Source organism: Pezoporus occidentalis, unplaced genomic scaffold, assembly GCF_034315485.1.
Source record: "Pezoporus occidentalis ecotype Australia unplaced genomic scaffold, CSIRO_AGI_Poc_V1 ctg114, whole genome shotgun sequence".
In the NCBI taxonomy this organism is placed as follows: Eukaryota; Metazoa; Chordata; class Aves; order Psittaciformes; family Psittacidae; genus Pezoporus; species Pezoporus occidentalis.
In genome coordinates, this window is record NW_026912929.1 from 1,474,803 (window position 1) to 1,502,083 (window position 27,281).

Sequence of the window (27,281 nt, forward strand, 5' to 3'; positions counted from 1 at the left end):
TGGAGGAAACAATCAGAAATTCATCGTGAACCGCTGGCCCCTGGGACCGGCCGGGGCCGCTGCCAGCGCCGTCCTCGGGTGACTCCTGCAGGGGGATGCAGCCGGGTCCATGCTCCTGCCTCCTGTGGTGTAGAGGGGATGCTGAGAAGGGAAAGAACCGTGGCTGCCCCATCCCTGGCAGTGCTCAAGGCTAGGTTGGACACAGGGGCTTGGAGCACCCTACTCTAGTGGCAGGTATCCCTGCCCATGGCAGGGGTTGGAACTGCATGAGCATTAAGGTCCCTTCAATCCAAACTGTTCCATGGAGATTTCCACGCTCTCTGAGGATGCTCCACAACAGCCATGGGGAAGGAAAGGAGGTGTCAGTGGCTGCCTCCCCCCAAACCCCACTCCTTGCCTCCCATGTCCCCAGCCTTTTTGACTCAAGCCATACCCCTCTGTTCCCCCATCTGCTGTGCTTGGGGCACGGAGCCGCAGGTGAGCGGCTGGGAGCCTGGCTCTGGGCCAGCCCTGCTCCAGCCTCCTGCGGAAGCGCTGACGGTGCAGGTCTCTCCTCTGCCGGTGCTGGCTCCGGCGCCCGCAGGCAGCACGTGGCCTCACCCCATCCATCACTGCGCTGCCAGTGCCGCGGGCACGGCACCGGTGCTGCCGGGCATCGCCGGTGTTGGGCAAGGTGACTTCTGGGGAGCAGAGAGCTGGAGAAGCAGGGATGGAGCCGGGCCCTGAGGACCCTGTGGGTTCCAGAGGGCTTCTGTGATTGCCCTGGAAAGGGGGTGAGGGCAAAATGCCTCTTGGTGCTGCTCTGTGCTCAAGAGCTGGTGGGTCCATACCAGTCAAACACAGCAGCATCGCCCTTGCAGCCCGTGCGGATCATCCCTAAGAATGCCACCCTGGGAATATGATGGGAATAGGGCTGGGAAAGGAAAAGTCAAGAGCTGTGGGTTTGCGTCTGTGCGCTCTCCTGCCCCTGTTGTTGCAGGGCTGTGTAAGGCAGTGGTGGCTGTGGCTCGGCAGAGCAAGGCGGAAGGGTGATGCTTTGGGGTCACTGAGCCCCTGCAAAGAGCAGGAGTCACTGGGGGCCTGTGCTGGGACTTGTCCATCACTGGGGTGTGCAGTGCTGGCAGCAAGCACTGTCCCAGCCAGCGGGGCTGGTTTGGTTTGGTTGGTGAAGCATGAAGCTGCTGAAGCATTTTCTTTCCCATCTCTCCACCGCTGAATACGGGGCTGTGCCCCAGCCTGTGACCCCTGTTCTGCTCGGAAGAGCAGGAGCACGACTCTTGCTTTGGATCTTTCCTCTTGCTGGGGACCTCTGTGGTGGCCCCATGAGATGGGGGCAGGATGAAAAGCCCCCATTGAGATGGAAATGACCTGGGAGGTCCCAGCTCAGTTGGGTCCCTCCTGTTGGGGTCATTGTGCCTGTTCAGGGGCACAAACACTGACTAATTTTGGCTTTTCAGGTGGGAGAATAGCCCTGGCCTCCCACCAAAGGCAGAGGACAAGGAGGAGGATGCTCATCAGGAAGGCAGTGGTTTGGGGAGCAGGGGCTGCATGGGAATGGACAGTGCTGCTGTCCTGCCTCGCCTTTGTGCAGCCCCATTAACCCAGATTTAATGGTGCCTGAGGAATTTGGCCTGAGCCTGTGCCTGAATGGAGGAGGGAGGGAAGATGCTGGAGGAGGGAAGATGTGTGCTCAGCTGCTTTCAGTGTTGACTCGATCTGCGTGTCCCAGCACTGCCTCCTGTTGAGATGTGACAGCGGGGAAGGTCAGCCATCCCTGTGGGCTGACCTCACGCTTCTCCCTTATGGAATGGGAAGAAAAGCCATCATAAATCAAGAGCGAGGTGGAGGTGCCAGATGGCACTTAGGGATGGATGCAGGATGCTGACTCCAGCTGCCCCTTGGTGGCTGATGGGGCCCATCATCCATCTCTGAGGCTTTGATACACGTGAGGATCATCCATCTCCACTGCGGGTCCAGGCAGGGCCAGCACTCAGCCCCAGCATGCTGGGAAAAGCCACTGTCTGGCCTTCGTTATCCCCTGCCCTTGTTAATTATGGGCTTTTCTGAAATGGAGCAGGAGAAGGGATGCTGATGCAGGCTGGTACTGATGGGGAAGGCAGCAGGAAGGTGCATTGTGGGGTGAAATATGGAAGTGGAGGAGTGGGGTGGTGGTGATGGCGCACCCGCCTGGGTCATACTTAGCCTGAGTGATACAGGGCAAACAGCCTGGGGATCAGGGCTGTGCTGGTAATCCCTCTGCTCATCAAAGGATAGCGGAGCCACAGCTGCAGCACCGGGGTTTAGACGCACTGCCCTTCATCATGAAGTGCCATCATGTAAAATGAAGTGAGTTTGATGAGTTCTTGCTTTAATCCCTTGACTGGACTCAGTTACAGGGCTGAGGGTGCATTGGAGAAGGCTGGTGGGCAGAGCTGGGGTGGTGTGACAGGGCAGAGCATCTCAAGAGGAAGGAGGAGCATCAGAGCCCTGAGTCCATGGGATGGATTGCAGGTTCCGCCTCCACTTTCCATTCCCTTTCTACCCAGAATGGAAACATTTCCTATTCTTTTCCACTTTGCCTTTCTCTTTTATCTCTCTTACCCCCACCAGTGCTCACAATAGGCTTAAGTGCTGCACATCAGCCCCATGTTCTTCCTTTCCTACCCTTTGGTTGCTCCTTGAGGTTCCTGTGTCTCACCTCAGTGATGGGCAGAGCAGTGCTGAAGGGAATAAACCTTCCCGACCCATCCCAAGATGGGAAGTTTCCCAATAACTCCCCCCCTTCCCGTAGCCTTGAGAGTGGATGGGGAGGGCAGGGGACGTGATGGACAGGGCTATTGCCATTGTTTGAGGTTTTGGTGCTGGATTTTGGGGCCCTGGGCACTTTCCCTGGGTGGCCAGAGCTGATCCTGGCACATCCCTGCTCTTTGTGTGCCCATGGACCAGCCGCCAGCGCGAAACCTCCCCGTGGCAGCAGGAGCAATTGTCTGCATGGGAAGCAATAGTGGGAAAGTTTTATTTAATGGATGCTTAGTTCTTTTAATGCCATTTAGCAGCTGGAGAGAAGGAAGAGAGCCAGCGCTGTGTGACAAGCCGGCTCTGAGCAAACTGAGGAATGACTGCAGTGGTGGGGAGCATCCCTATGGTCTGGCAGAGAAAGGTGGGATAATGGGATAGTGCTTTAGTTTCACCATGGTTTGTGCTCTTGAGGGCAGCATTGGTTAGTCACTCTATGCCAGGACAGCTCTGGCATGGCTGGGGCACTCGGTGTGGGGATGCAGGGATGCAAGGAGGGGTCCTGCTGGTAGAGTTGGCACTAGGGAAGCATCTTCTCCCCCCCCATAATCCTGTATGGGTAAAGGAAACGACATGGATGAGAAATCCCTGCGTGGTTTTTATTAGCTACAACCCTAATGATGTATTTTGGATTGCTCTCCTGCGTGGATAAAAACTACCAGACCTTGAACAAAGGGGAAGGAAAAAAGTCTCTCTGACCTTGAAGCTGTTGGTTCACTTGTCTTCATTTCATTGCCCTCGCTGGGGATGCAGGTCAGTTTTGGGTGCTATTTATAGTCCACTTGGCTTGACGGTTTTCTTTACAAAGCAAAAGGTTGTCACCTTTGTTTCTGATATTGCAGAGATGAGCAGCTCAAGGGAAAAGGAAGAATAAATGAGAAATCTTTTCAGAGGGTTCTGTATGCAGCAAAGCTTTGTAATCTGGACAGATCAGAAAGCCCTGGACTGCCATGCTGAGCTTGTGTGGATGTAGCCATGGTCTGTGCTGCACGATGATGCTCTGCTCGACCGCTTGGAGCCTTTATGGGCTCCGAAATGGTGATGGTTTTCCTTCCTGGGCAGCTTGGCTCACTCCTCCACATGTGGATGGCTGGTTTTGGTTGAAACAGCACGTTAGCTCATTTCTCCCCTTCTCCCTTTGTGGCTGTGCCTCCCACCTTCACTGCCTGCAAGAGCAGCATCGCCTGCCTGCGCCTGCATCCTGTGCTCCATCCCTCCCTGACAGACTCCTTGAAACAACAAATGTTGCTGTAATTTAATTTTCAGGCAAACAATAGTCGGGGGACAATGTTAAATTCATGAAAGTGCCTTAATGCAATGACATTTAATGAAGCAATTTGTGTGCTAGCATGGCTGTGCGTGGTGCCGGGGTAGCGAGGATGCCGCTCCATCCTGCTGGGCGGTCCCTCTTTAGGGATGAACTGGGGAAAGGTTGATGTTCCAGGGGAAAGAGAGGTTCTCCTGCTGCTCCCCAGGCTGTGTGTGCTCTTGGGGTGCAGCTTTCCCATCCTGCTCCCTGATGCTGCTGCAGTGAGAGCCGGTGGGTCTGAGCTCTGTGGTTAATGAGAGTGTTTTGGGGCTCTCTGCAAGCTCCATGCTCTCTGGTCCTTTCCTCCCTTTGCCTAGAGGCCCTTCATGGTCCCTTCATCCCCCCAACTCCCTTAGTGGGGGGCTCCTGCTTGGGGGGGCCTTTTGCTGAGGGCAGGACCAAGGAATTGTCCTCCAGGTCTGGACACCAGAGGAAGATTTGGCAATGATGGGTCCAGGCAAAGGGCTCTTGGGCATCCTGTTGTTGATGTCCAACTGCTTTGGGAGACCTTGTTTCCTGGGGATGCTGCTTGGCAAGGGCAGAGTACAGACAGGGAAGAGGAGCTATTTCCTTGTGCTGGGTCTGCATCCTGGAGGGCTTCTCCTTGGGAGTGAGGAGACCCATGCAAATGCTTTCCTCCCCCAGCCCTGCATTGGGGTACCAGATTGAAGCCTCTGGTACTGTAGCCTCTGGTTCTGTAGCATCCCATCTCCCATGGCTTTTCCCAACCAACCTGTGGTGCAATATCCACGGAGCTGTTGACTGATGCTGTTCCCTCTATAGCAAGAGTTAGGAGTGATGCTGCGCTGTGACAGCACAACCTTGTCTTGGGGGGTTAACGGTTGGCAAAGCAGGTTGAGAGGAGGCAGTCTGGAGGGCGGAGAGCCCAGCTGCTTGCTCCAGGGGTGGATTGGATTTGTGCCACCCCGCCAGCATCCCTCGGGCACCCTGGCACCAGTAACGTGGAGGCTGCTGCCTACGTGTCCCAGGAGAGGTTTCCCTGCTGCTTCCCTCCCCTCAGTGACTGGCAGAGCCCCGTAGATCTTAATTATTGTGCCGGCATCTGCAGAGCAAATCTGGTGCTGCCGTAGCTGGAGGCTCAGCGCTGGCAATGATGCTCGCTGGGGCAGGTGGCTGCGGAGGGAAGAGGCTTTGTGCCTCCTCTTCCTCCTTGCCTCCTCTTCCTTGCCTTTCTGGGGACAACTCGTTGTCCTTGCTGGATGTGATGGACCTCTGGAACCTATGGATGCAAGCTGGGGCAGTCATTAGTGGGTGAAGGGATGGTATTAAATATATGTGTAGGTGATTTCACTGTGGCTGTTCTCTGGTGAAGCTTGGGGATGAGGGAGCTGGAGATGGATGGATGCTGCTTCCTTCTGGGTAGGGAATGGGACCTGAAGGAAGCAGCATCAAACCCATCTCATTGGTGGTGCTCTTCCCAACCGGCTGAAGGATGCAGCAAAATCCATCGGAGGGTGGATTTAGGGGTTCAACAGGGATGCTCATGGGGAAGCTTGAGGTTTGTAGAGCAGTTTGCAGTCCTGGAAGGTGTGAAGGCAGCAAGGGCAGTGCCTGGCTGTTCCCTGGCTTCTTGCTTCCCACTGATGGTGCTCAAAGATGAGCAGGTAGTTGTTGAGCAAAATGCAACTCAAAAAATTCAGAGGGAAAATATGATGCAGTTTTGATATATGTATGTGTGTGTGTTTCTCTGTCTATATATGTGTGTGTGTATGTATTTATTTTTTCTTTAAAAGCTTCCAAAAATAGGCCTGTGTCTTGGCCAGGGTGACAGTGTCTGTAATTAGCTATGGGAAGCGGGTGTCATAGTGATGCTGGTACATATGGAGCCGCAAAGAAAGGCTCAGCATCCCTGGAAGGGATGCAGGACCTTGGGCTGCGAGTGCAGACAGTGGGGTACTCAGTACCAACAGCTTCTGTGGGGCGGAAGAAGGGGAGCATCTCTGGATGGGAATGCTGAATGGGGTTGGACTCACTTGGTTCTTGGTTTCTGGTCAGGTTGTAGGTGATGCATGGGATGCTCTTTGTGAGGAACAAGCAAAGTCCTTTAAAAGGCCCCCAAACCCACACTGTTCCCACTTTGTGTGAGGGATGGGAACTTCCCAAATTGGATTATTGGCTTATTTCCCCAGGGATCCTCCGCGTTACTCTCCCTCTCTTTCCGGTGTGTTTATGAGCCTCGAGGGATCTGTTTTTACGCTCAACGTTTAAAATTAAAGATGTGTTTCTCTCCTAGCAGGTGAGATAAATGCTCCCAGGCTCCTTCCTGCCTCTCCTTCCCCCACAAATCTGCCGGTGGGAAAGCACAAGCCAAAGGATGGGGCACAGAACCTGGGAATGAGAAGGCTGAGCTCTCCTCCCAGGGGGATGAGTCTGCGTCGATGCGGGATGTGTGGCTTAGGCTGCTTCTGCAAAGAGGCGGAAAATTGCTACTTCCAGCGTTGGGGATGGAGGAGGAGGAGGGAATGGGGTGGAAATGTGCTTGCTGGAGCTTCGGTGTGGTTTGTCTTAGTGACCTTGGGTGGCACCTCCTGCCCTGGGTCCCCATGGGGCGCACTGCTTTGGGTGCTTCGAGTGTGTCAAGGGGGAATGGCTTTAACCTGCCAGAGGGGAGACTGAGATGAGCTCTTAGGCAGAAGCTCTTCCCTGTGAGGGTGCTGAGGCGCTGGCACAGGGTGCCCAGAGAAGCTGTGGCTGCCCCATCCCTGGCAGTGCTCAAGGGCAGGTTGGACACAGGGCTTGGAGCAAGCTGCTCTAGTGGAAGGGGTCCCTGCCCGTGGAACTGGATGAGCTTTAAGGTCCCTTTCACCGCAAACCACTCTGGTTCTGTGAGTCAGACCCCAGTCAGAGATGCCTTCCTGCCTGATGCTTGCCCTCCCGGGCTGCTGAAATGAGACCAGGGCTTCATTTTGGAACTGGGAGCAATCAAGGAGCACTCAACCAGCTCTGGTCCTCTCTAACACCATATATCCGCCCAGGTGTCTGTCACTGCCTCCCTCCGGGGGTGAAAACCTCTCTGCTCAGCGTCATTTCCCACCCTCCATGCGCTGCTGCACTCACATGAGCATCCTTACTGCTGTGCTGTGACAGCCTTGGCTCGAACCCAGCCTAACCCCCTGTGAGCATGTGCCTTTCGGAGCCAGCACTGGATGTGGTACTGTGTTCCTGTGGGACCAGGGTGGTTTTGCAGCATCTAGTGAGCTCCAAGCCTTGCCTCTGGTGTCCCTGCTCTCAGTGGCCAAGGCTGTTGAGCCAAAACTGTTGTTTCTGACCCCCCTTCCCAACCTCCCTCATGCTGTTTATGCTCATGAGCAGGGAGGAGCAGAGCGAGTGTTTCTTTTAATGGCTCGTGAGTTGCTGGTGATGTTTTTCATCAGGAAAACGATAGTTGTGTGGCAGCCATTAATTGGAGGAAAAGTTTGCAGGAATAAATGTGAGGAATGTTTCAGGGATGGTTTGGATGAAATACCTACTTTTTTTTCTCCTCTAAACAACAACAAAAAAACAAAACAAAACAAAACAAAAGCTTTACCCTGTTTTGAACCTTGCCAAGGAGAAACGACTTCAAAAACTTCAGTTTTCATCTTGGTGTGTGATGTTGAAGGGCCTTTTCCCCCTTTCAGCCTGTGCTCCTTAACCAAAAGCATGTGTTTTCCTGGCGCGGCTCCCCCGAGGCAGGGCAGGGGCTGTGGATGGAGGTGATGGACGGGCAAGTCCAGGCAAGTCCTGGGTTTTGGCAGGAGCCGGGAGTCCTCCCTTGTTCGGGAAGGGGGGAGCAGCCTGTGGTCAGTTCTCTTCTCCTGCCTGTTTCTCCTCCTGTCTATGGACGGTGGTGCCTGGAGCCAAAAGGAGAAGCAAGCTGAAAGCATGCACGGGGACCTTTGATATCCTGGGGCAGAAGGTGATAAAGGAAGGAATTAGTGCTTCAGAGTGATGTTAGAGCCTTGGCTGCCTCTCCCTGTGCAGCCATCGTCTGCACTGTTGGTAACCCTGATTGCCTCTTGCTCCCTGGAGCGAGGGTGGGTTAGTTTGGTATGAGAGCAATGATGTTTTTATGGGGGAGATGAGTTCCTAGGGGGATGTCTTCTGTGCGCGTAGGCTTGGAGCATCCCTGGGATGCTGTGAATCCGCATGGGAGCTGGGCTCACCCCAGTGTGGCTGAGCCCTGCTGCAGCTCAGCCTTCAGCCCCAGCTGCGGGGCTCGGGGCTTGGTGTGTTTTTCATAAAGGCTCTTAATCACATACAGGATGTTTCTGTTTGTTCAAGCAATGAAATCACACAAACAACCCACCCTCAGTTTGGCTTTTGCAGAGCATCAGCTGCTTGACCCAAGTCTTCACAGAGCTGGAGCGCTCCTTCCCCTCTCCTCTTCCTCCTCCTCCTCCGGCTTTCGACCCTGGATCGCGCCTTTCATGTTGTGGACATGCCCTGGAAAGCTGCCCGGCACCAGGGATGGGATTAGAAGATGAGGGCTGGGAGCTGGGGCTGACTCATTGCTGGGGCTTGTGCTTGGCCGAGGCAGCAGCAGCAGCATCTCATGGGGAGGCTCCAGGACCTTGAGCCAGGACCCAGCCCTGTGTCCTGGGGTCTGGGTTGTGGTCAGGCTCTATGTTGAGTGGTGGTGCCAGCTCAGACTCTCACCTAAGAAGAGTGTGGTTGGTTTTTGGGTGGGTTGGAGGTGGGTTGCAGGCATCGCTTCATTCCTGTGCGCTGGGGTTATGTGGGTGGATGGGAATAGATCCCTGTCCCATCCATCCATCCATCCATCCATCCATCCATCCATCCATCCATCCATCCATCCATCCATCTCCATCTATCCCCAGGCAATGCAGCCCTCCTGTTGCGTTGTCATCTTCTGCTTTGGGCTCTGTCCTTCATGGCATTAAGCAGAAAGAGAGCAGGAGTGCATCAGGATGGATCCAAATCTAAATAACCCAGCTGACTTTCTCACCCCTGTTGCTCACATCAGTCCTGTTGCTGCGGCTTCCATGGTGAAGCAGTGGGTCCGTAACCCAGCCCGCCCCGTGCTCCAGCCCTTCGGAGGAGCAAAAAACCCTTGGAGACGACAGGAATGATTGAACAAGCCATTATGGAGAGCAGGGGAAGACGCAGGAGGAGCAGGGTTGGGGAGGCAGGGCTGGTTTTGGCAGGGAGCAGGTCACGTTGGCAGCCTCCGATGTGTGATGAAGTTTTGGAGGCTGCTTGAGCAGTGCCTGGGGAGTGGTGAGGAGCCAAGTGGGCTGGGGGCCAGCGCAGCCCAACGTGGGGCTGTGTCAGATCGCAGTCAATTAGTTTCAGAGCTGCCAATTTCGGCTGCGGAGCGCAAGGAGGTTGCGTTGAGTTCTCAGTGGGGTGGGAAGGGGGAAAAGGGGATGAGTTCTCAGCACTTGGAAAGGCAGCCATCCTCTGCCTGAGCCTGCACCCTAACCCTCTCTGCTCCTTTTGGTTGTGGTAAACTCCCTGCTACTGATGTTAAAAGTCCTTTTGCTGTGTGCTGTTGGGGCTGGGATGCCTGAAGGATGGCAGCCAGTACATGGTGAGGTGCTGATGGCATTTTCAGAGGCTGGGGATGCTGTTGGGGGATGATCCAGTCGCATTTGGCTTTGCAGTATTCCTCTTCCATAGCCCCATGGGGAGCATCCCCTCTTTATCATCCCAATGTCATCCTTCCTAAACGTACCCAATCCTGCAAGGCTGGTGGGATCCTTGGCATGTTGGGCATTGTGCTGTCTGTCTGAAATAGAGGAGGAGCTGGAAAATGCTCAGTGCAAGCCCAAGAGATGCCGCAAGTCCCCTCCATGCAGCCCTCGAGGTCAGAGCGATGAATCATGATGGGGCATGTAGGCTGGTACCCACCATGCGAGAAGACAGCCTGCACCTGAGAGCTGGTAGCCGGGTGGGCATGGTGCCTGCATCCCAAAAAGGCTCATTTCCCCCCATCCTATGGTAGCAGCGTGGTGGATGTGCCCCCTGCCAGCTACTCCCCGTGCACGTTATGTTGTGCTGCAGGAGCACAGCACATCAGTGAGGGGATCCTGACTGGAAGCTCAGCTGTGTTTGCGGTTGTCTCCGTGAGGAAGGTGTTTCCCGGGTTCTGGAGGATGTGTGTTCGTACGTGCATCTGCGAGCTGGCTTTTTCTCTTCTACTTCCTTGTTCTTGTCTCCTGCTTTACAGCTTAATGAGGCTTCTGAGGAAGTGCAGCTCTGCTTGTGAGTAAGAGTCATGGGGCTGGCGGGGCAAGCCGGCCTCGGCTGTTCCCCTTGGGCTGCTCGCAGGCATTGGTGGGGCTGAGCTCCTTCTGCTGGAGACTTGTGCCTTGTCTCTCCCCTGCCCTTATCCCAGCTTGTTTTTCCATATCGGAAAGCAGCGTGGCTCAGATTTACACAAATGTGAATGTCCTTTCGGTGGTCTCATCCCTGGCTTTTGCCTTAGTCTCTACTAGCATGGCTGTGTATTTTGAGGTTGCTCTCTCTGACCTCTCCAAAGTTGTTTTCTGATTTCATGGAATCATGGAATGGTTTTGTTTGGAAGGGATCTTAAAGCTCATCCAGCTCCAATCCCTGCCACGGGCAGGGACCCCTTCCACTGGAGCAGCTTGCTCCAAGCCCCTGTGTCCAACCTGGCCTTGAACACTGCCAGGGATGGGGCAGCCACAGCTTCTCTGGGCACCCTGTGCCAGCGCCTCAGCACCCTCACAGGGAAGAGCTTCTGCCTAAGAGCTCATCTCAGTCTCCCCTCTGGCAGGTTAAAGCCATTCCCCTTGGCCTGTCCCTACAGGCTCTTGTCCAGAGCCCCTCTCCAGGTTTCTTGCAGGCTCCCTTTAGGTATTAGAAGATTTGCCACCAAAGGGTGCAAAATCACCTCTCCCACGGCTCTAGGGCTGTGAACCAGCTGTGTACCCCACCACATCCCAGTGTTTGAGCTTTCCTGTGCAAGGGCTTTGCTGTGGGTTCAGCTCATATGTGTTCAATGGAGCTCCTGCACATCCCTTCAGGGATGTGGGCTCTCTGCTCCTCATGACTGGGAGGAGAAGGGACTGGGAGGTAGGGCCCTCTGGAGCCAGCTATGCCATGTAGGCGTTGCCATCCTGGACTTCCCCGGAATACATTAAGTGTAATATCCTCCTGCTTCTCCAGGAACCTGTTAATATTTCACTGGGCACAGGACACAGCACAGCCTGTGCTGCAGGGGAAGGGCAGCTCCAGCAGCGCTGGGGAGCTTTTGACCCTGGGTACCGCACATCATTACCTGGCTGAGCCGGTTGTGGTTCTAGTGTCTGCTCAGCTCCGCTCCTCCTGCACTGGTGTTTGGGATGAAAGGGTATAAATTCAGTACATTTAATGGAGAAGGACTGTCTGGATGGCTTGAGAGCCTGCTTGGGTTTGGAATGGCTGGAGGGACCCAATGCAGCCAGGCTGTCAATCACTGCTTGTGCTCATGGTTGGGCTGAGATGGGTTTTCCCATCCCAGAAGCGTTTTGGGACTGCCTTTAGGGGGGAATTACTTTTGCCTGGTCCTGGGCTCCACACATCGGCGCAGGATTGCCCCTCCAGGAGTAATAACAGAAGAATTACTGCATTGCATGGGCGTCTTTATGTGTTTTTTAAACCATGCCTCCTAATTATAAATAATGGCTGAGATATGAGATATGATTATGATGGATGGTGATTCCGCATTCCGTGTGCATTAGCGGCTTTAACCTTGCCGGGGTAATTATGTCTCATTTCAAATTCTGATACTATTTATTTGAGGTAGGGGACTGGGAATTTAATTTCTCCAGCTTTGTCTTTTAGTGCTGTTATTATTTGAAAAGGATACCTTTGCCCAATTGTTTTTTAATCATTCCCTCCACCTGCCAGCTCCAGGTCATTAATATTTCCCAGCCCCGTGCGGGGCTGTTTTGGAGCTGTTTGTGCAGGGAGATGTTTTTGGAGGGATGTGGAGCTCAGGGATGATGGATAAGAGAGGAGCTTGTCCTTTGCCTGCATGCCTGTGTGCATCCCATTGGCTTCAGTCTCCCCCAAGCAGCTGTCTTTGGCCTTTTGCACTGGTTGATGCTGTTGACCCACGTGTCTCTGCCCCCTTCTTCACCAGCGGGTCTTTGGGGGGTGCAGGCAGGGCTGAGCCATGGTCCTGCCCACCCCTCTCACCATCTTTGATGGCATGTTTAATTAAAACCCACATCAACCCGAAGATTGTGCACGTGGTCCTTAATCAGTTTGAAGTCTCCGTGAGAATAAAGTAATTATAGTACTCGTTTGGTTACAGTAATTAAAACTTTAATTAACATCATTTCCCACCCCTTGGCCTCCCTCTACACGTATTCAGGTGTGCGATGGGTGCCTACCAGGGTTGCATCTCGGGATGAAGCTGTTATCTGGGGGTTGTCTGACTGTCCCCATCTCCAGGATCAGGCTGGTGAGGTCCAGCCATGCTTGGTGCTTACCCATCTCTAACTGGATACTCCTTGGCCACGGTGGCAAGTCATGGAGAGTGGCAGCACTGAGGTCCCCTGGCAGCAGTGGGAATGATGGGGAGGGTGGTAGTTGCTCCTCGAAAACCTTCTGAGAACTTGGTTTTGGATGTGGTATGTGCTTGGTCTGGTCTTGGCATGAGCTGTGCTTTCAGATGGCAGCCCTGCTCCCCAGGAGTCATGTATTAAGGTATCTGTGCTCTTTGTTTCCCATGGCATTGGGCTGTAAGAGTCAGGACTGTGGCCAAGTGCTGTCACACTGGGAAAGCTCAGGGTGGGCTCCAGCCCACTGCATCCCAATTTACCTCCTGTTGTCAGTGATGGGCTCTGCATTGGACCCTCCCCAACAGCCTGAAGCAGGGATTGCAGGCTGGAGAAGTGGGGCAGGGAGTTCTGTGTCTGTGCCAAAGGAAATCCAAGCCGTGTAAAACCTGAGCTCTTAAATATCTCAAGCAGCATCCTTGGGGAAAGCAATCTCTTTATTTAAATCTTCTCAATCTCTCTTTCGCGATTGCTCCTATCCGCGCACTGAAGAGCCTGATTTTCATCCTGGTTTTGAGCAGAGAGCCCACTGCAGAGAAGGGGTTTTCATCGCTCCATGTGCTCCGTGGTAGGGAGCTGTGGGCCCATAGCTTTCCCTTGGCTTTTCAGAGAAGGGTGTAGTGTGGCCAGGGATGCAGCTCTTGGGTTGGAGATGCTGTAGGAGGGCTGGAGTTTAGGGTGTGGGAATGAAGCCTTAGAATGCAACCGAAAGCAGGGAATTTAGCAAACACATCAAGAGCTTGAGGTGGAGCGAACAAGAGGGTCTGGGTGTGTTTGAAGGCAAACACTTGCAGGCATTCTCTGTTGTCCTCAGCCTGGAGGCAGGCTTAGGTGGCTGTTATCACCAGGAGCACTGGGCACGGAATGGGGGAAGGTTTCTTCTGTAATCCTGGAGGTGCTTGTGTTTGGAGCGGGCACTGGAGGAGAGGCAGAGCCTGGAGTTGTGATTGTGGCGTGTTAATAGTGGAGATGTTGATGTAAGGAGAAAGGACTGAAGTGTGGCTGTAACTCCCTGCCTCCTCCTGATGCTGTGGGTTATGTTCCCATAGAGTACATCGTGCTGTGTGTGATTTAGTCATTGAGTTTGTCAGTGATCCTGCATGTCCAGGCCTGCTGCCCGCGCTGGGTGTTAACAGTTAACGTTGTCTGTGATATTTAAACCCTGATCATTTATTGCTTATCAGTGTCTGGCCAGTCTGGTGTGATTTGTCCATGGAGATAAAGCACCGGGACAGCCTGGAGCAAGAGCCCGGGTGGGTAGGAAGGGATCAAAGCTGGTGTTCATAGAATCATAGAATAGTTAGGGTTGGAAAGGACCTTAAGATCATCCAGTTCCAACCCCCCTGCCATGGGCAGGGACACCTCACACTACACCATGACACCCAAGGCCTCGTCCAACCTGGTCTTGAGCACTGCCAGGGATGGAGCATTCACAGCCTCCCTGGGCAACCCATTCCAGTGCCTCACCACCCTTACAGGAAAGAATTTCCTCCTTATATCCAATCCAAACTTCCCTGTTTAAGTTTTAACGCTGAATGCAGGTGGAGGGGAATGGGCAGTGGATGTAATTTCTTGCTGAAGTGCATTGCTGCACGGCTGGAGTTACCTGGATGGGGACCTGCTGAGATGGGGTTGCAGAAGGATTTGGAGCCGGATGGATGGATGGATGGATGGATGGATGGATGGATGGATGGATGGATAAATCCCTGCCCAAAGCCATGGTGCCCTGCGCAGGCACCTGTGCCGAGATGGGGGCTTGGCTGGTGTGTGCATAGGTGCTGGGTGGGAGAGGGCCCTAAAGCAGATCCCTCCTTGGGGTCTGCAGCGTCCCCTAAGTGTGCTTTGCCTGCTGCTGTTTGCAGGACTGATGGCCCCTGCATGTCCTCAGGCAGCTCCTCTCTTGCTGCTTGTCTTAGGGACCAGGAAGGAAACAGCTCTATTCCTGGAGCCTAGGGGGGAGGATGGATCCAGCTGATCTCCAGCTGTGCAGTGGCCCCATGAACTCATCCTGCCTCCCCGCTGTGCTCCTGGTGAATCCCCACTGCCTCCTCCTGCCTTTGGGCTTCCCTGATGGAGGCCTGGAAGGAGGAGCATCCCCATGGCTGCTGGCAGGCAGCAGGGCTTTGAGCCCCTTTGCCTGCCCATTGCTCCATGTCCCAAGTGGCCAGGAGGGTAAAGGTGATGGGCCAAGCCCTTGGCATTCACGTTGGGCTTATCTTGGTCAGGCTGCATTTGGTACTGGTGGCACTGGTAGCCCAGGGTTTGGGCTGATTCCCATGGGAAAGAAGGATGGGATCTGCTTGGCAGTGCTTTTGTCTGGGAGACTCTGTAGTGAATCCTTCAGGTGACAGCTTTCTTCCCAGGGCCTTCTCTGGGATGGGTTAGGTGTTAACTTGCCCTAGGCTGAGTCCCATGGGAGCTGGGAGGGTGACACATTGCTATGGCTTCAGCGTGCCCTGGGGCCTGCTGGGATGCTTGGGATGCCTTCAGCAATTAATAAACAGGGGAAAATAACCCTGTGTTTCTGTGTGTGCTCTGCCCTTCCCTGCTGTCACCCAGGGCTTTCCTCTGCACAGAGGGCAGCAGGGAGAAGGTCTCCATCCCATTTTGCTCCATGCTTTTTCTGCCTTTACCTTCCAGTTTTGCAGGGTTAAAATTCCTTCCCCATCCATTATCAGGCTCGCCTGCCTCCACAGCTACTTCTTCTCTTCCCATGGCTTGAGAAGCAGCAGGACCTGATACCTGCCTGCGTTCCCCTCCCTCAAGAGGGATGTGTCTGCGGTGAGGTGCTGGGGTTTCTCTGTGCATCTGTGCTGGTGCCAGCACTGTGCTGCTGGAGGGGTGGATTTGGGATGCTCCATCACTCCCTCCCCAGGGAACTGATGCTCCTAGGGACACCCTGAAGCTCCTCTTGGCTCTTTATATCAGGGATAAACCTCATGGATCACACCCAGGGAGTGTGGGGTCGGTGGCTGCCTGCATGCTCCATGCACAGGTTATTTTCCATCACCATTGCTTGGTTGAAGGTCAGCAAGGACTGAGGGCTGCCACCCTGCCGAGCCATGGCATCGCATGGAGGGGTCCCTGGGGTCCCCCGTCCTCTGCCTGCCCTTCCCTGTGCTGCTCAAAGCTGCCAGCTCCTCCTGGCAGCCCCAGAGCAGAGGCTGCCCATTGATTTGCTTGTGGGAGCCCCCCTGTGACCGCCTCAGCCCTGAGCAAAGAAGACTGGGGAGTGATTGCAATAATAGAGATGTTTTGCTTCTGAGTGACTGGATGATGTGAACCTGGTGCTGAGCCAGGAGAGACGTGAAGGGCAAAGCTGGGAAATCAATGGCTTGAGACCGCTGGAGCAGCCATGGGGCTGGGGGTGGTGGGGCTGGGACCTGGGGCTTTGCTGGGGAGGGAAGCAGGGCAAGTGTCTTCACCCATCCCATCCATGCGGCTCCCAGCAGTGGCGTGCTTGGAGTTCCTCACCCTGCTTCGTTGTGTTACCCCATTACAAGGGGAATGGCTTTAACCTGCCAGAGGGGAGACTGAGATGAGCTCTTAGGCAGAAGCTCTTCCCTGTGAGGGTGCTGAGGCGCTGGCACAGGGTGCCCAGAGAAGCTGTGGCTGCCCCATCCCTGGCAGTGTTCAAGGCCAGGTTGGACACAGGGGCTTGGAGCAAGCTGCTCTAGTGGAAGGGGTCCCTGCCCGTGGCAGGGGTTGGAGCTGGAGGAGCTTTAAGGTCCCTTCAGCACCAACCAGGCTGAGGTTCTGTGATCTTCACAAAGCGAATGGTCTCACTGACTGGCATTGGGCAGCTCACCTTGCCCCATTCCCAGTGTGCCGGCTTGGAGCAGCCGACAGCTGCCCATTCCGCAGGGAGCCTGTGTGTGCTCCTGGCCCGGCTGGTGCATTCCAGTGCAGGCAGCTGGTGGGATGCAGGGAAGGCAGCCGGGTGCCAGCTGCTGCCTGTCCCGCATAGCTGGGATGTTTCTGTGGGGCCACCTGTCCCCAGTGCTGGGTGCGAGCCTTGGAGATACAACCCCAAGAGGTTGTACCTCTGTGGGTGGGTGCATGGGTCCTGCCCTGGGCACTGAGCATCCTATGGTGAGCCCAGGTAAATCACGGCGAGGGTTCTACTGGTGGTACTGGTGGTGGTTTAATTCATGCCTGAGCAAAACAGGGTGCCCAGAGAAGCTGTGGCTGCCCCATCCCTGGCAGTGTTCAAGGCCAGGTTGGACACAGGGGCTTGGAGCAAGCTGCTCTAGTGGAAGGCGCCCCTGCCCGTGGCAGGGGTTGGAGCTGGAGGAGCTTTAAGATCCTTTCAACCCAAATGAGTCTGGGATTCTCTGAATGCCCTCATCACCCCGTGCCCCTAGGACAGATGATGCCATGGCCCCACAGCTGCTCCAGCCCCACATTTCACCATCAGCCCCTGGACCTCCCTGGTATAGGGGAAGCACAACCCATGTGTGTCCCCCCCTGGAGCAGCTGATCCTGGAGTCTCATTTAAACCCCTCGTCCTGCTTTGGAAACCAGAGAGGGGCTGCAGCAGCTGTGGTGAGATGTGGAGGGGCAGCTGATGTCCCCATCCCCATTGCGCCTGCTGCTTCGGGTGAGCCCAGGTCATGGCTGGCATCCCAAGGGGGTCCCTATCCCCAGCCGGACCCCTGGCTGGACACAAGATGCTCCCTGTCCAATTATAGGCTTGTTGGTGGGTGCTGTGTGACACCAACCAGCAGCTGTCACCTCCACTGGGCTGTATGGGTCTTGTATAGCCTGCAGGAGACTGCCCCTTGGGGTCAGCTCTGCTGGGATCTGCTTCTCTCCTGGTTTTATCTGCTCTGTCCTGTGCCCTTTGGGCTGACAGGGCCAAAAGTCCAAGCGGAATGCTGGGTGTTAGCATCGCTATGCTCCCATGGAGGGGGGATGCTCACACTCTGGCTTGGATGCAGGACCCTGGGGCTGTGATGGTCCTGAGCTGTGAGCACCAGGGGCATGGGGAGGGGCAGGTTTGGGTTCTTGTGCTGAGCTCTGCCCATGTCAAAGCAGAGCAAGAGAATGGGGCAGGAGGGGACCAGGACATGGGCGAAGGTGGGCAGGGACCAGCATCTCTTGTCCTGCTCTGCTCAGTCTGTCCCTGATGGACATCCCTGGAGCAAGGGGGACTCTGCTGCCCCCAGCGAGCGTTGAGAGGGAAGGGGGGAGGCTTTGAAATGCGCTCCCATAAATAAGCCTTTCTTTTGCCTTGCCCATGGAGCTGGAAAGGGTCCCCGTGAAAAGGCTGCGAGTGTGTTCCAGGCAGATAAGTCCCTGCCTTTGAAGTGTGGCAGGCGGGTAGAAGCGCCCTCCTCTTGTAGCTGCTGCCAGCCACTGCGAATTAATCACAGCCTGGAGAGATAAGAGCACAAAGCCTGGCTGAGCACTTCTCCTGCCCAGGGACCTTGGGACCTGGGATGGGGTTTGAGAGCCTGAAGGTGTGGAGATGCAGGGATGCGGTGGGAGAGCCCCCTCTTGAGGGGTGTCCCCCTGTGGTGAGATGGGGGCTCTTGGGGACCCTCTGCATGTGTTGTGGGTCGTGCAGGGAGCCAGTGGCCCCATCCAGCACCACCGGACCGTGCCATAACCCAGCACATGTGTTAAATCCAGACACAGCCATGGCATGTGTGCAGCTGCCTTCCTGCTCCAGCTGCGCTTCCTCCCTCTCCGCCTGGCATCCCTGGACCGTGCTGAGCTGTAAAGCCCCGTCCTTGTCTGCTGTCCTCTGCTGCCAGCGCTGGGTGTTGGCTGCTGCCTTTGTCCCTCTCGTTGCCTGCCTTCCAAGGGGCAAAATGCTTCTCTTTGCCTTGTGCCTGTTGCTGGTGGCCATGGGATGTGGGGAGGTTTCCCCTTGGTGGTTCTGTGAGCAGTGGGTATGGTAGTGGGGAGATGCCTCGTCACTTGGACAAGCCCGGAGAGCATCTTACCATGGGGAGCAAGCGTGCTGCAATGGAAGGAGCCTTCTCTCCTTTGATGTTGTCTCTGCAGTCCCAGTGTTTTCCCTTCTCTTTGTCTTTCCTGTGAGTTTCAGGTCCCACCTCCTTGGGGCAGTTTTGTGATGGGTTTGGGTCCTGTAGAAGCTCCTGAGTGCTCCAGCATCATGGTTTGTTGAAGGAGGGCTTGAGCTTTGAAGGGAGCATCAGGCTTGAGGCCACAGCAGGACTGGCCGGTGCTGTCATCTGGCCATGACCCTGCACCACTGCGTTGCTGTGTGGGATGGCAGCTCCCTTCTCCAGCCAGGACCATGCCATTCCCAGGAATCCTCTTTAGACCTTCTGGGGGAGGACTTTGCCTCTGCCCAGCCTGGGTGTGCTGTGCGTGATCACTCATTACACCAAGTGCCCCTGGTTAAAGCATTGCATGATGTCCTTTGCTGGGGTTCTCCATGGTAAGAAGTAAGAAGCATCTCTTGGCCTTGCTCTGCCTCCACCATTCTGCTCAGAGGGACCAGGTCTTTAAACTCTTCCCTCCCCACACTGAAGTGATGCTGGATGCTTGCCCCGTGAGGTGGGCTCATTGCTTGGATGGGAGGATGAGCACATGGGTGCCTGGCAGAGCAGCCTTTGCCTTCTTGCCTTTGGTGTCCGTTGGGATCCAGCCTCCCCTCGGGGCTCGTGCCAGCCCTTTACCATCACTGAGCCGCTGCCTGAAGCAAGCCCAAAGCAGCAAGAGCGAGGGCAGGAATCCTGAGCGAGAAATTAGTGCGAGTAATTATTAGTATTGGGTAATTATATCAGCATCAGGATGAGGAGAAAGGTTAATAGGTCTGGTTAGTTATTTATTTCTGGTAAATGTCTTCTCCCCCGGGTGGGAAGGCGGGTGGAGGGTGGGCAGGAAGGAGCGTGATTCCGAGGGGGGCTGCTCTGATTAAACCACATCCTCTCCCCCTTTCCCTGCCCCAGCTACCCCATGGATTCAGGGAGGGGGGGGAAGTGGTTCCCCCCAGTGTCTGTAAAGGATGGGAGGCACATTGTGTATCCCATGCACTGCTTTGATGCGTTATGGTCCAAACAGCCCATCCCAACTGGGATGGGTAAGTTCCCATTGGGCTAATCCTGCTGGAAAGGCCTTGATGCTGGGTTCCCATCTCAGCCTGCATGGAGCAGAGATGCAGGGTGATGTTGGGTTTATCTGCTGGTGGTCTCCTCACGCTGGGGAGGAGCAGCAGGACGGGTTTAGCCTACCACAGGCTAACCTTTTGGCCAACCAGAGAACAGCTCGGTCGCCAGGGCTTCCAAATGTCACTTCCCGAATCCCAAACCCACCCACAGAGCATCCTCAGCGGGAGGAGAGGTGCTAAAGAGATGGATTTCCATGCTGGCATGCCTGGGGTGGCCCCGTGCCCCCCACCAGCACACCCTGACGTGTGCCAGCCTGGGCTCCAGCCCTGTTTGCTTACCCGGGAGTATATTTAGGTTCTTCCTGGAGCCTCAAATTAACTGGAAGCGCTTTGCGTCTGTTGGGGTTTTTTAATGTCTTTTTCTCTTTCCCAGCACTGCGCAGTGCAATAATGTAATGGGGAAATTACCCTGCTAGTTAAAACTGAGTGCCAGCACCGCAGCCAGCTATAGATCTATTTTAGAACCAGGGGAAAGCGGTATCGATTCTGCTGCGCCGCCACTGCGGCCCGTCAAAGGGTTGGAAAGGTGCGTTTGTCACGGTGAATAGTGAGGGGATGTTCCTGATACCCTGCTCTGGAGGCTGGCTCTGGTGGGATTTCATAGGGGAGATGCTGAGAGGCAGGGGGGGAGTGACCTGCGAGGGAAGAAGGGTGCCGGGGTGATGCTGGGTACCACTGAGCAAATGGTACAGCAGGGCAGGGGGTGAACGTGGCCCTGTACCAAAAGGGCTTGATCTCCTCTGGTTAGGGATTAGGAGCAAATGTGGTCCTGGACCTGGCTGGAAAGATACCCCCCAAGTAAGAGGGCAGGCTGAGTCCAGAGGAGGCCATGGAGATGGAGCAGCTCTGCACTGGAGCTGGGCTGGGAGAGCTGTGCTGGATCAGCCTGGAGAAGAGAAGGCTCCTGAAGAGGAGACTTTAGAGCAGCTCCAGTGCCTAAAGGGGCTCCAGGAAACCTGGAGAGGGGCTTTGGACAAGGGCCTGCAGGGACAGGCCAAGGGCAATGGCTTTAACCTGCCAGAGGGGAGACTGAGATGAGCTCTTAGGCAGAAGCTCTTCCCTGTGAGGGTGCTGAGGCGCTGGCACAGGGTGCCCAGAGAAGCTGTGGCTGCCCCATCCCTGGCAGTGTTCAAGGGCAGGTTGGACACAGGGGCTTGGAGCAAGCTGCTCTAGTGGAAGGGGTCCCTGCCCGTGGCAGGGGTTGGAACTGGATGAGCTTTAATGTCCCTTCCAACCCAAACCATTCTAGGATTTGATTTGTGATTTAGAATGGGCTTTTGGTATCTCTTGGCTCCCCAACACACAGTGGTACCCAGTGTGTAGGTGATGGGGAGCAGAATCTGCGTATGGGTCTGGCAAGGGATGCTGAGAAGGCAGGTTAGGTACCAGGAGCAGTTTGCATCATGGCAAAGACTCTTCAGCCCTGGACATCCAGGGTGGTTTTGGCTGTGCCGTGGGCTCCTGGGAGCGATCCTGTCCACGCAAGGCTGGTCTGAGGGAGCAGGACACCCCTTGGCTCGGTGCTGCTCAGGCCGCGTCGCGCTCTGCTTGCTCAGGGGTCTTTTTCTTAATTAAATACATTTGTTTTGTAAAACTGCCTAAAAATAATCCGGGGCTGGGGCCCGGTGGAGGCTGGCGCTGAATCAAAGGCGCCGCTCTAATTAAACCGGCCCCGGTTTGTTTGTGAGCCGCATACATTTCCATGCTAATCAGCTACACACCGGGATCCTGCTTTCCCGGCCCCCCGCTCCTCCTGATTGGGAGCTATGTAAATGCCAGCAGGGATTTATTGCAGGAGGGCTTGGAGGTGGCCGGGATGCTATGGAGGGCTTGGGGATGGCCATGGGAGCGGGTGTGATGATCAGGGCAGGGCTGTGGGATGGATTTTGGGGGGGGCTTGGCATCCTATGGGAGCAGATGAGGCCCACTCAGCCATTTCTTGGCACTGTCTCTCTTGAGGCTGCTCCATGTTGGGGACAGCCTGAACTGAGGAGTATCACAAGTGATGGCATTAGCAGGCTCATGCAGGTGGTCATAAGGTTATGGCTGAGTTTATTCCCTGCTTAATGGGGGTCCCCGTGGTGCCTCCTGATGTGGTTATTGCCGGTACAGCCAGAAACTGGTGCACTTAGGAAGAGCTTTAAGGTAATTGTGAGCTGGAAGGGGATTAAAGCCTTCCCCACGTTCCTGCTCAGGGAACAAAGGCACTTTCTGAACCTCTATTGACCTCCAGCTTCCTTAAGACCCTGTTGACTTCCCAGTCACTTGTCCAAGCATTTCCTCTAATGGATGGGGGGATGCAAGCCTGGTATGCGCTGCAGCATCCTGCCCGGGAGGGCTTGGCATGGTGTGATGTGCAAACTGCTTTTGGTACCACTGTGGCAGGATGGGTTTGCTGCTCTGCTGCGGGGTGGGGGCTTGTCTGTGCCATGCTGTGAGTTGGAGGGGCTTCGGGGCTGAGCAACAGTGGGGAAGTGGGGCAGCATATTAAGGGGATGCAGTGTGAGGACCAGGGATGTGGCTTCCCTCTGTGGAGAGGTGAATGCCATCACCTAAACATGGTGCACCAGACCGTTTGGCAGTACTTTGCCATAATGCAGTGGCCATGGTGTGGGACAGAGGGGTGGCATCTCTAAGAGGACACATTCCCCATGTGTATGTGGGATGTACTCACGCTCCTTTACTCTCCCCACAGATCCTGGTGGACCTGACAGCCGAGAGGAAGCACCAAGCGCTGCAGTATGAGAACGTCGTGGCCCATGAGGGCAGCTCCATCCTGCGGGACCTGGTGCTGAGCCCCGACCGCCAGCACATCTATGCCATGACCGAGAAGCAGGTAAGGGGAGGGGACACAGCCCCTTTGCTCTCCTGCCTGGCAGCCCCATCCTGGTGATGGGAAGCCCTTTGGGCATCTTCCTGGTGGGGTCTGCCCTTTGCTTCCTGGGATGAGGTTGCCTGGGGACCATGTGCAGCTCCTCTCTGCAAAAGCACTGCCCAAGGCATTAATTGTTAGCAGCAGCTGCTTGAAATGCCCATGGTCCCTGGGGACTGGTGGCTTCCTGACCTTTCCTTGCTGCAAGGGGCTGGTCATAAACCTCCCTGCTCTGTTCATCCCCTCCCAAGCAGGGTTTTGCAGGTTAGCAGCAGCTCCTGGCTCCAAATGGCTTTTCCTCCTCTGAGGTGGCTGCTTTTGCACCTTGGGGCTGAGGGGACATGGGGCTGGTGTTCCCGTGCACACCTTGGTCCCTGTCTCTGCTCATGCTAAACCAGCCAGAGGTACAGACCTGATCCCCATCCAGTGCTGCCATCCTGTCAGCGTGGTTTGGGCTCACAATAGGAAGTTGTAGTTGGCTTTGTGAGTGGTTGTGTGATCCCCGAGCTGTGGAAGAGCTTGCTGCTGCCATTCATCCATCCATGGGCTGCAGTAAAGCGGGTGAAGCAGGCTCATGCCATGGTGGTGGATCCGGCTCGGTGGGGTGGTGCAGGGTGGCTGTGGTGTGGTGCCTGTATCCCTCAGCATCTCCTCTCCTCTGCCCTGCAGAGGTGTGTGTGTGAGTGGGACCACAGCAGAGCTTGGAGCATAACAGGCTCCTGGCTGCCAGCCCGGGGGCTTGCACAGGGGGAAGATGCTGTGTGTTTGTCTAGACAGCCCTGTGGGACAGCAGAGCCCTTTCCCCCTCCTCCCAGCGCCTGCCTCTGCTCTCTGCTCTGCTGCAGGAAACCTGCAGCATTCCAGGTGGGGCAGAAGCTGTGTTTGGGCACGGCTGCCCTGGGCCGTGTGTCTGTCCCTGGCTGTGTGTGTGTCCTGGACCTGGCTCAGCAAAGCCTCCCGTCTGCAGGAGAGATGTTGGAGATGTGGATAACGGGGTGTGTGTGTGTGTGTGTGTGTGTCTTTTATGCTGACCTGGACTGGGGATGTCCACCAAGGGCCAGCACAGCACATGCCTGTGTGGGCTCTGCCTTGGGGGTGGACCCACTGCTCCCCCCATTGCCACCAACTGATGCAATGTATAGACAAAGAGATGGGAACTGCAGGTACCCTCGCTGACATGCAAACCAAAGAATACAGATTGGCCAGCCTTATCCCTACCCTGCAGGCATCACTCTGAGCCCATGCTGGGGCTGGGAGGAGGGAAGCACCCCGGGCTTAGCCTTCAGTAGCAAAGATTGCAAATTGCAATGAAATGAGTGAGCTCTGCCTTGTTGGAGCAATGGGGAAACTGAGGCAGGGGCACAGCTGGCAGCTCCTGCACCCCCTCCCCGGCCCCCCTCTTCTCCTCCCCTCTCCTTAATAAAACCCGCTCTCCTCCCTACTACACTTGGTGTTATCAGAGTGCTGGTGGAAAGTAATTAAATGAACAGTTGTAACAGAGCTCGAAGGGCTTGGAGAATGAGGGGATTTTAATCAAATCTGGAGGAGCAATTAATAAAGGGCTGGTAACCCCTTCAGAGCCAGGGTGCCGGCTGCGCCTGCAACCATGCAGTGGTACAGCGCTGGTTGAAGGGGCTTGGTTGGAGGTGTGACTGCAGACGTGCTGCCAGGCCTGGCAGAGCAGCTGGTGATTGTTGGGGGCTCACCCTGGAGTCCTGCATCCAGCTCTGGGGCAGCAGCACAAGAGGGATGTGGAGCTGTTGGAGCCAGTCCAGAGGAGGCCATGGAGATGCTGCAAGGGCTGGAGCAGCTCTGCTCTGGAGCCAGGCTGAGAGAGCTGGGCTGGGTCAGCCTGGGGAAGAGAAGGCTCCTGAAGGGGAGACCTGAGAGCAGCTCCAGTGCCTAAAGGGGCTCCAGGAAACCTGGAGAGGGGCTTTGGACAAGGGCCTGTAGGGACAGGCCAAGGGGAATGGCTTTAACCTGCCAGAGGGGAGACTGAGATGAGCTCTTAGGCAGAAGCTCTTCCCTGTGAGGATGCTGAGGCGCTGGCACAGGGTGCCCAGAGAAGCTGTGGCTGCCCCATCCCTGACAGTGTTCAACGCCAGGTTGGACGCAGGGGCTTGGAGCAAGCTGCTCTAGTGGAAGGGGTCCCTGCCCGTGGCACTGGATGAGCTTTAACGTCCCTTCCAACCCAAACCATTCTATGTCTATGGATAATAGGAAGCTTAAAGTGAGTTGGGTGTCCTGGTTTCCCACAGGTGACGCGGGTGCCGGTGGAGAGCTGTGAGCAGTACGAGAGCTGTGAGCTGTGCCTGGGCTCCCGGGACCCCCATTGTGGCTGGTGCGTCCTCCACAACATGTAAGTACCACAGGACGGTCCTTGGGGCCAGGCCAGCGTTGCCAATGCATGTGTGTCCCCACATCACTGGTCCCCTTGGGGCCATCCCTCCTGGAATTTGGCCGTGCAGGGCCCTGTGGTCTCTCCTCCTCACCGGGGTGGTTTCCATCCCTTCTAGATGCTCGCGCAAGGACCGGTGCGAGCGGGCGGACGAGCCGCAGCGCTTCGCCTCCGACCTGCAGCAGTGCGTCCAGCTCTCCGTCCAGCCCAAGAACATCTCCGTCACCATGTCCGAGGTCCCGGTAAGTCACCTCTGCTCCGTGGAGCCCCAGCAGCCACTCCTGACCCTCTGCAGGCAATGGAGGGGAGGCAGCAATTGGAAATAGCTGAGGAGTTTATGTCAAGTAAGGAGAAAGGGGAAGAGAGACAAATGCAAGGTAGCAAAGCGCAGGGCATTGCTGAGGGCTGGCCTATTGATGGAGACAATAAACCAGTTGATGATTAGTCAGAAAAGACGTAACAGAGCAATAAATATCTCCCCATAAGCCAAACACCACCATCAGAGATGCTGTTCGCAGGCCAGCCATCCGTCTAGCTCAATAGCCTGTCTCTGTCTCTGGCCTGCAGTGGATATTTTGGGATGAGACTTTGATGCACAACTCGCTGCTCTTTCAGGGCAGACAGAAAAAGATGATGGACTTCCCCAAAGTAGTTTTCCAGGCCATTAGCACTGTGAAGAGAACATGAGACAGCGTCTATGAGCAATAAAGTTTTGCAAACTGCCTTCTCTGGATATCTGGCACTCAGCATTCCTGAAAGAGTTGGCCAAGGAGTTCTGAGGCCTGCGAATACTTGGAATAACGACTTTGTGATAAATAAGTGGATGTTGAGAAAAGGTGCTCCTTGTTTTGCCCGAGTCCAGAAAGGACCAAGTGGTCAGAGACTGCTTAGTTTGCCATCAGGTTTGGAAGCAGGTATAGGATGCAAATGATAAAGGTTTAAGGATGGAGACATAATTAATGCCAGTCGACGTGGTTTTATGTCAACCAAACCACGTCTTGTTCTTTGATGGAATTATGACTTGAATTAGGAGGAGGACTGCAGGGGATGTGATGTCTTTAGGCTTGTACAAGGCATTTGGCTTGGTACAACACAACGTTCTGATTAAAAATTAGCATTATACAATATTGATAAAGCACGTGTTAAGTGGATTAAAAACTGGCTCCGTGACAGAGCTCCAAAAGTCCTTGTCAGAGGGAATTGTCACTGGATGGAAACGGTTTAGGAAGTGCTTCTGCAAGGGCTAATGTGTGTTGTTAATGTGGAGATGAATGCGACATGGCTGTGATGGGACCTGCTGGGGCTGATGGGGATGCTATGGGGTGAGATTCCTTTTGGAGCCGTTGAGTTTGCATGGGGCTGGTTTGGCAGGGAGTTGACATTGCCAAGTCTCAATCAGAAGGAGAAGACAGGCATCCACCCAGTGTACTGGGACATGGTACCAGGGCTGAGCCCTCACTATGGGGCTACTGATGCTCCATGGGTGAAGCTGGGATCTGGGTGCTGTGTTCAGCTCTGGGGTGGTTTTCCCCCTGTCCAGCGGCAGGATGCTGCATGGGGTCTGGTGTGGTCCATACAGGGATGCTGTGCTGGGGCTGGAATCCAGCTTTTCAAGGGAGAGGCTGAAATCCTTCCGTAAACATCATGTAAATGAGTTGAAGGCTGGAGAAAATGCCTTGCAGTGAGAGACTTCCAGAGCTCAATCTGCTTAGCTTATCAAAAAGAAGATTAAGAGGTGACTTGATTACAGAGTATAAGTGCCTTTACAAGGAGCAAATATCAGGGACTAAAGGGCTTTTTAATCTATCAAGGAAAGGCATAACAAGAACTAATGGCTGGAAGCTGTGAAAAATTCAAATGAGAAATAAGGCAAGCGTTTTGTAAAGTGAGAACTGCTGACCCTGGGAATGACTTTGTGAAGGAAGAGGTGGATTCCTCCCCTCCTCGGCTCTGCCGGAGTGGATGCCTTTCCGTGAAACACTCTTTAGTCCTGACACTGTGCTTGCTCTCTGCACAGAGGTGAGACATAATGGTTTGTGGTATGGCAAGGGCAGAGGATGGAGGCTGTGAGGCATTCCGTCTCTTAATGCATTTAAATCCGAGCTCCTTGTTCGAGTAGGGAGGCCCATGGATGGGGCTCGCTTGCCAAAGCGCAAGTGGCAGATGGGGGATTGCACCCCATTCTATTGGCTGGATTTACCCATAGCAGACACAGAGGAGTCTTCTGT

General features: G+C 55.1%; 1 protein-coding gene across 2 annotated transcripts in view; it reads left to right on the forward strand.

Moving 5' to 3' along the window:
* PLXNA1 (plexin A1) overlaps nucleotides 1-27,281 on the forward strand; it is a 105,421-nt gene that overhangs the window by 23,065 nt on the left and 55,075 nt on the right. For both annotated transcript variants that reach the window (XM_062636763.1, XM_062636772.1), the window contains exons 4-6: nucleotides 22,479-22,619; nucleotides 24,914-25,014; nucleotides 25,172-25,295. In XM_062636763.1, coding sequence (XP_062492747.1) covers nucleotides 22,479-22,619; nucleotides 24,914-25,014; nucleotides 25,172-25,295 — 366 coding nt within the window. The remainder of the gene's footprint in view (nucleotides 1-22,478; nucleotides 22,620-24,913; nucleotides 25,015-25,171; nucleotides 25,296-27,281) is intronic.